The sequence below is a fragment of the Cynocephalus volans genome, chromosome 2, assembly GCF_027409185.1.
Source record: "Cynocephalus volans isolate mCynVol1 chromosome 2, mCynVol1.pri, whole genome shotgun sequence".
Classification (NCBI taxonomy): domain Eukaryota; kingdom Metazoa; phylum Chordata; class Mammalia; order Dermoptera; family Cynocephalidae; genus Cynocephalus; species Cynocephalus volans.
In genome coordinates this window covers 41,412,243-41,425,498 of record NC_084461.1, presented here as the reverse complement: position 1 = coordinate 41,425,498, position 13,256 = coordinate 41,412,243, and the positions used below count along the sequence as shown (strand labels likewise).

The 13,256-nt window shown below is 36.8% G+C and overlaps 1 protein-coding gene across 1 annotated transcript in view; it reads left to right on the top strand.

The window, feature by feature from the left end:
- The first annotated feature begins 309 nt into the window (after nt 1–309).
- Nucleotides 310–13,256, top strand: part of HCN1 (hyperpolarization activated cyclic nucleotide gated potassium channel 1) — a 389,568-nt gene continuing 376,621 nt past the window's right edge. Inside the window, exon 1 of the mRNA XM_063087497.1 lies at nt 310–719. Within this exon, the coding sequence (XP_062943567.1) occupies nt 310–719 (410 nt within the window). The remainder of the gene's footprint in view (nt 720–13,256) is intronic.

Below are 13,256 nucleotides of genomic sequence, written 5' to 3'. Positions count from 1 at the left end.
GAGGCGCTGGCGCGCGAGGGCTGAGCCCCGCTGAGCCGCGCCTCGCTCGGGCAGCCTCAGCTTCAGCACCAGCCGCGCCGGAGCCCGGAGCGCAGCCACTGAGGGCAGCGGCGGCGGCGGGAGCGAGGCGCGCAGCGAGCAGCGGCGCCGGCGGGGAGCAGCAGCCGCCGCCGCCGCCGCCGCCGCCGCGACGGGCAGCCGGGCTCGCCCGCAGCCTGCTCCGGCCCCTGCCCCCTCGGCTTCCTGCCCCCCGGCGCCGGGCGGCGGCGAGTCTGGAGCCCGCGCCGTCGCCGGCCGCGTCCTCCGGGCATGGAAGGAGGCGGCAAGCCCAACTCCTCGTCCAACAACCGGGACGATGGCAACAGCGTCTTCCCCGCCAAGGCGCCCGCGACGGGCGCGGGGCCGGCCACGGCCGAGAAGCGCCTGGGTACCCCGCCGGGGGGCGGCGCGGCCGGCGCGAAGGAGCAGGGCAACTCCGTGTGCTTCAAGGTGGACGGCGGCGGCGGCGGCGGCGGCGAGGAGCCGGCGGGGGGCTTCGAGGACGCCGAGGGGCCCCGGCGGCAGTACGGCTTCATGCAGAGGCAGTTCACCTCCATGCTGCAGCCCGGGGTCAACAAATTCTCCCTCCGCATGTTTGGGAGCCAGAAGGCGGTGGAGAAGGAGCAGGAAAGGGTTAAAACTGCAGGCTTCTGGATTATCCACCCTTACAGCGATTTCAGGTGAGGGCTCCCTGTCGCCGCCCCCTCCTTTCCAGGCGCGCCCTCCAACATGCTTCTCGGCTCTTGGGAAGGGGGCGCCCCGGGGACCCGGGCGGGCAGCGGGGTGGCGCTGCCGGCGGCTTCCGCTCGGGCTGCACGGGCTCGACTCTTCTCCAACTAGTTGCCACCGAGGAGGGGCTCGAATAGTGAGTTCCTGTTGCCCGGGAACCCCGGGGAGGCTGTCCTCCTTTGCCTCGGGAACTTTGGGGACATAACGGGGAAGGATGAAGGCCACGGTGACCCCCGGATGACACGAGGCTAAGTTGTACCAGGGAAACTTTTACTTCGGAGATGAGTGTAAGGAAGCGGGCAGACACCCGTCCTTGCTCTGCTCTCTCAAGATGTGGGTCCCTCGCAAAAGGCAAAAAGGACGCTTCTGGGGTTCAGGAGACGAAGGGGTAATGAGAGACAGTGACTCGCAGGTCTTAGCTGTTCCAGCCGCTGTCCCCTCGGGGGGTGGGGTGTTAATCTGTTTTTCTTCTGTTTATAGGCACTGGGTGTCCTTCCTGAATTTCTTCAGAATAGTGGCTAAGCAGGCTGGGGAAGGATAATGTGCGCTTGGATGGTCCCCGACTTGAGTTTGCAGTGGAGCCAGCGCTGCCAGGCAGGGCAGGAGCGTGACTGGAAGCCTCGAGTTCCTGAAACAGAGGCAGGGGCGTTTCCAGAGCCCCCTTCCTGAAATAGAGCGACACCCTTTTTTGACCTTGACTTCAAGTCTATTTCAGAAATCTCTTTCCCGTTTCCCAGCTCGGGAAGAAAGGCAGGAGAACAGTCAGAAGAACTCCGCTTTGTAGAATCAAAATTAAGACGTTTCCTGATCTTATTTGTCGCCCAAGTAGTCTTCGGTTATAAGCATGTTTAGAGATTGTCAGATGAAGGTCGTGAAGTAGATCCTCTTATTAGCATACGCACACCCGGCAGCCACGTTGTATTAGCTCCTGAACAAGGCTGGACCTTCCATTTAAAAATCCAAAACTAGTAACTCAGGGTAGTAGTTATTTTATTTAATTTTATTTAACCAAACTCACTGGAAAAAGAAAAAAGAATCAACTGAAGGAGCATGTGTGCATGCTAAGCAGTTTTAATAGGATTCTATTAAGCAGCAAACAGATATAGGGATAAAAAGCAGTATTACTTTGAGTTCTATTTAGAAACTCATAGAAATTGAGATGAACTTCGTGCCTTTAGTGGGAGCTGTCCGCAGTTCTGAATGATATTAGCTGTGGAAAATCTATACTCCTGGCACACAAAGCCTTGTAGTGACTGTCTTTGCTTTTTCTGAGATATTTGTGGTCGCAGAAATCAGTAGCCTCTGTTATTTATTTACGGAGTGAATGAATTTTAGGAAGTGTATAATTCAAAGGTACTTATTTGCAAAAATATTTAGCAACGTCCAAAGGAGGATTTATAAAACCTAATGACATTTGTAGACCATAGATCATTAAGAGTTTGATTGAAAGAATATTTACGTTAAAAGGACTTACTAAATAATCAAACACTTTTCCTCCACTAGGAAGATACTTTAGAGAAGCAAACTTATAAACAACATTGTTCTAAGGTATATAAAGTTGTCAAGTTCTTTAGAATTTTAAAGATTGAAATATCAAATGTAGACTGCTACCTCTTCCTCAGTTCCCAATGAAAATATGTTGCAACTCATGTTACAATTTTAAATGAAAAAATTTTACATGAAAACAGCCTTTAGTAATAATAACCAAAATAAATATTTCCAGAAATATATGAGGTTTAATATTAACATAAAAGTAAAATACTAAATTTATTTATTTAATTTCACACTCAAATTATTATGTATGATACTTTTATTTCCTTTGCAATGTGAAAAGGACTACACTTTTCAAAATGGTAGCATATATCAAATAATTATTTTTTTCCCACTTACTGGATAAAAACACAGGGCCACTGTTCAGGAATTACAATAGTGTGCCAAAATCTTTTGAATGAATGAAATCCATGAAATTAAAGGAGTCCACATTTTCCCAAGGCAGTCTTGTGAGACAAAATATCTTTTTAAAAAACAAATATTGTTACAGAATGAAGGAAGAAGTTGAAATCAGGTGATGATTCAATTTTATCATGCATTTCAAAGAAAAAGTTAGCTAATAAACTAAACAAACTCCAGTGTGGAGTAGTATGGAATATTTGATTTTCCCTTCCATAACTGAAAGAAAGAAAATGGCAGACATCAACAATTATTAAAATTTAGATTTTTTAACTGGAAGATATCTGAAAAATAGATTGGAAAACTCATAATTACAATTTACACTGTTTTTCTAAAACAAGTAAATAAGTAATTATGTACTCATTTGCATTCATAAGATATTTATATCTTATTATTATTTCATTAATGGTTTCATATGATCTCAATATCAATGTAAGATTTTCCAAAATCTATAACATGTCAGGATAATGTAATGAAAAAGGCAAAAATATGACAGACAAAATTCTGGCAGAAATTTTTTCTACAGGAAAAGCAATGTGTGAGTAATCTTCAACAGATACCAGAAATGTTTGGGGTAATGATCTGTTCACCTCAAGCTCTTTCCTGAAGAAGATACCTTAAGGGAGGTGTTTTGCTATGATTCCTACAATACCACACTTAAGTTCACTAATGATTTATAGACTGAGAGAGTAACACTTAAGAATAAATTTCCATGGCAGGGGGTGAAATATTGGAAATACAGATACCCAGAGGATTTTTTTCCTTAACACTTTCATAAGTCTTTGCATGGCCAGTGAAGTCTACTCAGTCTGCTCTTTGGTCACCCCCATGCTGCTGAGTGTAGCATGAGCCCTTTACTCCAAGGAATGTTGTGACTTCAACACTGTGGCTATTGTTCTAGTTTCCCTCCTCAGGATAATTTCTAAGGCTGATTCCTTCCCACTTGTCTCAAGGGTCAGGGCTGTGCTCCCACTGAGACTTCCAGAGAGCTAGCTAGTGCCTCTTTCACCTGCTCAAGCGCTATTGCTGTGTCTGGCGGGTAGTTTTCTCCTACCTCCAGTAGGGCAGAGGTAGGGCAGAGGCACTGTATTTCCCTTCTTTCTCTGGAGAGGGTGATGTTAGAAACCTTCAGGGAGTAAAGAAGAGTCCCGTAGCATTAATACTGTTAGAAATAACTGGGAGAAAGCTAGAGAATATAGTAAAAATATCTCATGTTTTTGTTTATACCATGGTGTGTAAGTACCGAAACTATAGAAAATATGAATAGTTACTTAAAAAAATTTATACTGATCTTTGTGTAGTAAAGGCATGGTTTCAGTCTTACTGAATTTCATGTGAACAACACACACATTTAATGTGAAGATTAAATATGAATTTTGGGGGATTACTAATGGTGACTTATTAGCTGAAATTTTACTTTTCATTCATTTAATAAAAAAGTGACACTGACCAAACATTGTACCTTCACAGCCAGTTTAATAGTTGTGATATAATCATTCAAAGGATTGAAAGAATATTTAAAATATTTTTGTGGATGGCTTTTATTATGCAAGCAATTTACTTTGAAATAATTAATCACCAGGCTTTTGGCCATTTCAGAGATTCTGACATTATTTTGTTGGATCATGCTTAAAGAAGGCCTCTTTTAAAAATAATCCTCCTATTCCATATACAAGTGGTCTTCAAAAAGTCCTTGGAAAGATTCATGTTATCCTTCACTTCTGTTTTTCACAAACTTTTTGAAGTGCCCTCATATATTGCTAGCCAGCACCTTGCCCCTGATAAGGGAGGAAATTTTGTATCTAGACTTCTTATTTTTTCCACTGCTTTTCATCATTAGTGTGAGTAAGTGTGTGAAAAGCTTATTAGGTCATAAGTACTGAAGGACTCTAGAGACTGTGGAAGGGAGTCACTTCCGAAGACACATAAGTGCCATTTCTGGTCTTCTATCTGTGCCTTGGATTGCATCCACAATTGCATGGACGTCATTGTTCACTGACATGTTCATTAGGGAAGGGAGGCTTCACTGTATTATAAAGCTCCTCATAGAGAGACCATTTGTTTCCAGGAGCTTCTCACAAGAAAACAATTCAACCTTCTGGGGTTTAAGGACTAATTAGCCAACTGTTATGTTGTCTTTTGCTGAATGCACTCTGTATTCTTCCAGAAATACTTCTTTTATTTGCTTTCCATATCAACACAGCCAAAATTAACCATAAGAATTTATTTATTTATTTTTTGTATGTTAGCTGAACCTTTATTTATCTTATAAATTCAATTAATTTTTTTCTTAGTGGTTGTAGCAACAGTTTAGCTCAATTAAAGTGAAATTATTTGAAAGATTTGGAGATATTAGTTTATTCAGTTACTTTTTCTTAGTATACGTACAAGTTGTAAAACTAAATTTTAGCAAGTGTTTCACTATTTAATTGCATTTAATATGTATTATGGTGATATCATAGTATTAAAATATTACAAAGTGGTTTCCACTTTTTTTCTGAGAAACTTTCCCATTAAAACTAATTTTGGGGACTTATTATAAATTGAGAATCAGTGGACAGATGCGCCTTACCAATCATATATAATCATGTGGACTTATATTTTGAATTTGGCTGCCTAATAATAATGAAAGTAATTTGAATGCATTGGAAAGATATACTACTTATTATTTTTATCATAAGCTCATTTAAAGAAATAGAATTTAACTATGTCTGCTTGATCCAAAACCACAAACCAAAGCAGTATCACCACCAAAAGTCAATATGAATAATATTTGTAATTCTGCTTTATTTCACTCAATGAACCCATGTCCCAAAGTGAGCATGATGTGATTTTCAGATGAGCATCTTGCCATTCTGAGTGTAATTTTTGTGTTTAGGGATAATTCACTTCATTACTTAGAGACAAAAATCGGTCTTAGAATGAGGACTTTCAAATAGAGTCTCTTGTAAGTACAGTACAAATTATGGTAGATCATTAGCACTGCATGAAGAGTACTGAACATTTTCAGGGTCTGTGACAAACTTTCTTTTTGTCATTTTAAGTGAAGAATTAGGCTGACTATATATTTTTAGAAGCAGAGGTAGTGGTAATGAGGAAAAAATCTGCATACACTAGGAAAAAACTCTTTTAGACTAAGTACTTTTTAAAATAATTTTCTTTGTGAAGGTATCTTGATGTACAACTTACCATTAGTTTTCTAGAAAAAAAAATCAGGGGATTTTTGGGTGCATCCTGGAATTTTCTGTTTTTGTAAAATGAACCTTCATGACTCTTTTAATTCTCTGTGTGTGTGTGTGTGTGTGTGTGGTACATGTGTGACAGAAACTATTCAGGGGACATCTATATACAATTCTGTGCACATAAATATATGTATAGTGATTATTTTTAAATTGATCACTTTTCTGATACATTTCACCCAACTTTGACTGACAAAATTGATTTCATGATCCTTTCAAGTTTATTAATTAATTTCCTTGTAGTAGTTGTCTATTTCACCCAATCATTGACGACTAAGTTAAATCAAAGGAGCAACATTATGCATGACCTGGATTTACAATTTGACAATCTAATTTACATGGACCTGATTTTATTTTCAAGACATTAGCTGTAACTCTACAAAAGCAAGGCTAATTCCACACACTCACAGAGTTAATAATTATTTACAAATTTTGGACTTTTGGATTTGTTCCCAATATTTCAGTATTATAAATTGTGCTACAACAAACATCTTTGTGCATTACTCTTTACTATATTCTGGGAAAAAGTTCACTGAATGGAATTATTGGCTATGAACATTTTTTTTTTTTTTTTTTTTGTCGTTTTTTCGTGACCGGCACACACCGGTCAGTCCTATATAGGATCCGAACCCGCGGCGGGAGCGTCGCCACGCTGCCAGCGCAGCACTCTACCAAGTGCGCCACGGGTTCGGCCCAGCTATGAACATTTTAAAGATTCTGTACATGTTGATTTTACCCATTAATGCTGCCACCAGTTGAGATACTTAATAAAATAACAAGAGTGATGTAGATTTCTCAAGGTTGGCATTTCCTGTTAGGATATGCATGAGCTGTTTTAGGACAGAAAGTCTAAATTGTCCTCCATTCTATTCATCATAAGTGGCCAGAATGAGCTTAACAAGCAAATCTAATAATATTATTATACTGCTTAAAACCCTTAGTAGACTTCCATTACTCTTAGAATACGTTTGACAGACTTTCCATTAGCTATAAGTTCCTGCATAATTTCAACCTATCTGTGCAACCTCATCATATGCCACTCCCTGCCTCACTACAGTACTGTGTTCCAGCCACTTGGGTAAATTTTCAACTCGTAGAACAAGCCAAATTCTCTCCTGCCACAGAGATTTTGATGTGACATTTAACCCCACTGCCTGAAATTCTCTTTTCACTTTCTATCACTCCTTACAGCTACTTTGTACCCATTATCTAGATTTCAATTTAATCATTGTGATCATGCTCATTTTATTTTCTCTCAAGGCCATAACTATGATCTAGTGATAATTTCATTTTTTATCTAGGGCTCTTGTTTTATCTGAGTTTATAATTATTTTTATAGAATTTAAGCTCTGCCCTCATCAATCTTATTTAGTTTTTCATTCCTGGTACTATAAAAATACACATAATAGACATTATTTTCCTGCCAAGCTTTCTTGGATGCTTTACTTTTAGCAGTTTTTTGGAGACATAATTCATGTGCCATATAATTTACACATTTAAAGTGTACAATTCAGTGTTTTTTAGTTTGTTCACAGAATTGTGTGACCATCACAACAATCAATATTAGAATATGTTATCATCCCAAGAAGAAACCCCATCCCATTAGCACTGGCAGAGATAGAAGTCAGTGCTGATGGGTATGGGATCTGTCCTCCCATCCCTACTCCCAACCCTCCCAGCCCTAAGCAGCCATTAATCTACTTTCTGTCTCTCTCTATTCTTTTTTTAAAAAATTCTGGACATTTCACATCAGTGGAATCCTACAGTATATGTTCTTTTATTATTGGCTTCTTTCACTTAGTATAATTTTTTAAAGGTTCACCAATGTTGTAGCGTGTATCAGTACTTTATTCCTTTTTTTGGCTGAACAATATTTCATTGTATGGAGGTACCACTTTTTATTCATTTATTCATCAGTTAATGGACACCTGGTTATTTCTACTTTTTTGCTATTATGAATATTCTTGTATAAGTTTTTGTGGAGAGATATATTTTCATTTCCCTTAGGAGTGAAATTGCTGGATCAATAACAGATTTTTAATAAATATTAATTTAATAAATGGAAAAAGAATTAGTCTCTAGCCAGGTCATACACACAATTAACCTTAGAGTTAATAAATCCAGATGAAGGCACTGAAAGCTCTTTCTTTCCCTACAACAGTACCTGGAATCTCCTCAGTCCTGCTATCTGCAAGTATATATACTGACAGTTACCTTTCCCTGCCCAGTATACAGATGAATAAATGAAACTGCAGAGAGATTAAGTAGCATGAACATGGTGACGTAGATAGATAGTAAGAACTGGGCTGGGAATTCAGTTCTTTTGAATCTTAATTCTGTTACTTCAACTCTTATACCTAATAAGAAACAAGATGGCCAGCATAAATGGTTCTCCAAACCTTCAGGGAAACAGGATGGATTAAACCTAATCATTTGTACTTCCTCCAAACCACTTCCTTGAAACCACTCCAAAATAATATGAAAAAACTGCACAGACACATAGATAAGTAGAAGAAAGAGGAAACAGCAGAGAATAAGAAATTTCAAAAACATTTTGGAAAATAGAAAACTAATGGAGAAATTATTCTACTTCCATAATTCTTCACCCACTGAACCCGAGAAGAGTTCAAGAGTTGGAAGTACCAGTTAAAAAATGACTACAGGAAAGCCAGGATGGAAACAGGATTAAATAAGGGTTTCCTTAGTGCATATAGAACTCTCAATGCTGAAATTAGAATGCTTGGAGCCAGGTCAGTTCTCCCCAGGCACGAAACTGAAGATAAATACCTCCAATAAGAGACATTTCAAATTCTTCAAGTAAAATATCTCGTTTATTACCTAATCACTCTGCAAAATTACCACATATGCACATAGAGATTATAGTTATATTTTTGGTATTGCATTGTTTAATATGAGTTGAAAGCAAAAGATTGCCACACTTTTGAGAAAAGTCTCCATCATGAAAGACAGAGAATAAATCCAACAGCAAAAGGAAGTCCAGAAGACAGAGAGGCATTTGGGATAAGGAGAAATGACAACATTACTAAACAAATACTCATAAATGATATCTTCAGAAAGATATTTTATCTATATAATCAGGACTATGTGCTATGAAAAGAATAGAAAGAGATTAAGAAGGATCTCTAGGATGGAATGAGTTAGCAGATAAAGTCTAGGAAGACTCTCAGAACTAGAGCAAAAAGAGAAAAGATAATAGAAAATTTAAGGAAAATAAGGATAAATATAGCAAAAGAAAGGATTACTTCGTAAAGTCAAAATCTACCAAAAGGAGTTTCAGAATAAAAATAAAGAATGAAAATGGGAATATAGAATTAGCACAGGCAGTTTAAACACATTTTTCCAGATAGCAGCCACTGAAAAGCCCAATCTGAAAGACTCCCAGAGTGCTCAGCACCATAAAGGAAAAAGACTCCAGCAAGGATCATCACACAGAAGCTTCAGAACACCACCAAATCAGAGAAAAGTACTAAGACTTTAAAGAAGTGGGATCAATATCAAGAACTGGGACCAATACTATAAGTTAGATGACAAAGTCTACAAAATTCTGAGAGAAAACGATTTCTGAAAAAAAAATTCTACACCTTGCTATAAATATGAAGATTAAATAAAGACATTCAGAATTCAAGAACTGTAATATTAACCACCCATGTGCCCTTTCTTAGAAAGTTACTGGATGATGTGCTCCAGCAAAACAAGAAATTACACCAAATAATGTGAAGACATAGAAGATAGGAAATGAGATTTTAACACAGAAGAACCTTGAAAGAAAGTCTTAGGAGTGCTCCTGACTAGCTGGACTTGAAGGAAACCAGCCTGGACTAGGGCAGGAATGCACAGGGCTCTGGAGGAAGGACTTAAGGGGAGATGAAAAAAGGATGGATATCAGCATTTGAAAAGTAATGTTAATAGGTGTTCCACAGATTGTTTGGAACAAGATATTTATGATTTTCGTATAAATATTTGTAAAGTATCATACAAGCAAATTAGCAAAAGACCTTTATTAACTCCAGAATGATCTAAAAGTCTATAAAAAAAGGGGGGGATCATAGTACATTGCTTGGTTCAGCAGTGAATAATATTTATCTGGTCATACTAATATAAACAGAGTTGGCTGATTTAAGCAAAGATTAAATTATTAATCTTTAGTTAATTTAGATTAATCTTTTAATCTAAATTATTAAAATTTAGTTCAATTATTCTGCTGGGAAAGAGAAAGGTAAATGTGGTTGTGTGGTGTAAGAAAGCTAATTCATCTTCCATAACTGGAAGATAACATAGTGTTTATTATTAGTTGATAAATGAATTTTTCTTTGAAATATGAATTAAATGTTCAAATAAACAATTATGGTGGTTGAATTTAGGGTGAGGTGTGTAGACTGAAAGGAATAGGGCAGGGTTTATAGTTCTTCTTATAGTCTTTTATATACTATTTTACTTAAAAAATAGACTATGAGCATATATTGTTTTGGAGTAACATATACTTTTATTAAGAACTGTTTGGTTAGAATTACGGCTGTACCACCTTAGTGACTGTGCCTTAGTTTCTTCAGTTATAAAATGAGGAGAGTAATATAAGTATTTGATGGGATTGTTGGGAAGATATATATTTTATAGCTACATATAGTATGTATACTATATATGCTATATATTTATAGCATTTATATGTGTAGTGCTTAGAAATTGTGCTGTGCACTTAATGCTATTTAAGTGTTAGTTTTATTATGAAAGTAAAATTTAAACAGAACTAAGGCATGTGAATTATTTGAGAAAAGAAAATATTCTCTAGGCATATACTCTGACGATCTTCAGAATTCCTTAAGCCAATGGACATATGAAGGGAGGGCTATGTAAATGGTGTGCTGCTGTTTTCTTTTTAACTTCATGGAAGTCTGGGCAGCAGAAGCCCTCATGTGCAATGGCATATTTTATGTGTGATATGTGAAATAGGTCTACTCATGAGGTGATTAGCATTGGAAAACTTCTAATACACCCTCTTTCTGCAGAATTTTCCAGATATCATAGTTTAACCTTCTAAGTCAGTATAGAATGCTACAGTGTTGAACATTTGGAAACAGCTTTTACAGGAAATTTTAATGGCATTGAGCTATTACTTCCTGTTAATCTTCATTTTCATCAGAAAATGGTATAAACCATTTGGGATCTTATTTCAGATCAGTTAAATGTTATATACGAGATAAAAAGATGAGTCATAAGGTACTAATTTTTAATTTTTTTATTGTCACGCTTAATAGTCTATGAATAATAGTTATTTAGAAGTATAATTTAAGAATTTGAAAAATATTGCAAATTTGACAGAATGATTTTAAATTTTTTCTTACATGATTTCTAGAGCAGATGTCATTTATTACCCTTGCAGAATGTTTTGTTATTTTTTAAAAAAGAGAATTTACCTTATAAAAATTGTACAACATTGGTTGTTTGCTTGCAGCACATGAATGGAGGCTGAAAAAATGAATATTGAAAGTTATATGATTAGTACTTATAGGGAGAATGAGTGTTCCTTATTTGTTCTGTAGAAGAGTCATTCATTGTTTAAATAATTATCTTAAAAAATGTCTTTGTTCTGAGCAGTAAATTTGATATGTATCTTGAAAAACCATGTAAGTGAATTAGGATGAAGATTGGAGACAGCTGTAGTGTCTGGGATTCAGATGAATTTTTTAAAATTTATTTATTTTAATTGACACGTTGTAATTGTACATGCTTATGGGGTACAAAGGGATGTTTTGATACATACACATGTTGTATAAAGTCAGGGTAGTTAATATAACCATAACTTCATGCATTTATCATTTCTTGTGGTGAGAACATTCAAAAGCCTCTCCTTTAGCTATTATGTAATACACAAAAGTTAACTGTTAACCGTAGTCATCTCACTGTGCAAGAACTTATTCCTCTTATCTGACTGTAATTTTGTACCGGTGACCAACCTCTTCCTGTTTTCCTTTCTCCACCCTAGTCTCTGATAACCACACTAGATGTATTTTTTAATATATGAAATAAGGGAAATATAGGCCAGAAGCACCTAGGAATGGTTGCGTGTGTATTGCACAATATAAATAATCCCAGAATTCTATTGGCTATAATTATTGATTATTTTGATCATCCATGGTTATCCACTTGTGTTAGTGACTCCTATGCTTCCAGGCTCATAGAACACTGCAAGAATCAACTGAAAGCAGTGGATCCTCTGCTGTAGAAAAAATGCATATATTTATAAAAAGCATTTTCTTTATGATTTCAAGAAGTTTGTGGTTCCCTTCAAGCACGTTTATTTTTGGATCCCAAGTTAAGGACTTAAAAAACTATATAATACTGTTACACAGAAATATGACACTAAAAACAGTATATGGAAGATACAAGGAGACAGAATTTTGCTTGGACAAGCCATTTTAGAATTACAGCTGCAGCTAGAAGACTTGCCCTGGGATGGAGAAAATACTGGAAACCAAGTAATTTAATTTTGAGGTTTGATAACTGGTCAGCAGGGATCGAATAGAGAAGATTTATTCTGGATGGGTCAGTCAGTGCAATCTGGCACAAAATTATAACTAGAAATATACTCGGGGTGAGAGGAGGATAAATTATTTTTTTGTAGATGAAAAGTTGATTGAACCAACTAATAAATGAAAGTGTTAACTGCAAACTTTAGTAGGATGGCTTGTTATAATATAAATATATTAAAATTATTAATAACTTTCATATATATAGACAGCTATGATTAAGGATGTGTAAAAGAAAAAAATACCACTGACTTCAAAAGCCAAAAATATAAACCATACAGCCTAATTTTAAATTTGAAAAATGTTAGTCAACTAAAATGATTGAGTAAAATTCATTATTATCAGTTTACAGCAGAGTTACATCCAAAGTTAGGTTTACATTTATAGATGGTAAAAATAACTGAAATCAGAATTCCTAGGAAAATATTAATGAATTATTTAATAATATTGCTATGGGGGGAGAGCTTTTCACCATATGACTCCAAAGACTTGCGTAAATTGTTGCAACCTTTCTAAAGGTCAATTTGACCCTATCTAATAAAATTCTTGAAAATTTTTGAACAAGGATGAGTCCTATATTTCCCATAATAGTAAAAAGTTATAAACAATTATAACCTCAGTAAAATTTCAAACCTGTCCCAAACCCCTAGTTATCAGTTGTCCCCTATATTTCTGTCTTGTTTTTTCTTTATGAAACTTGTCAGTTTATCATATTAAATGCTTTGTTTATTTACTTTGATTGTTATTGCTACTC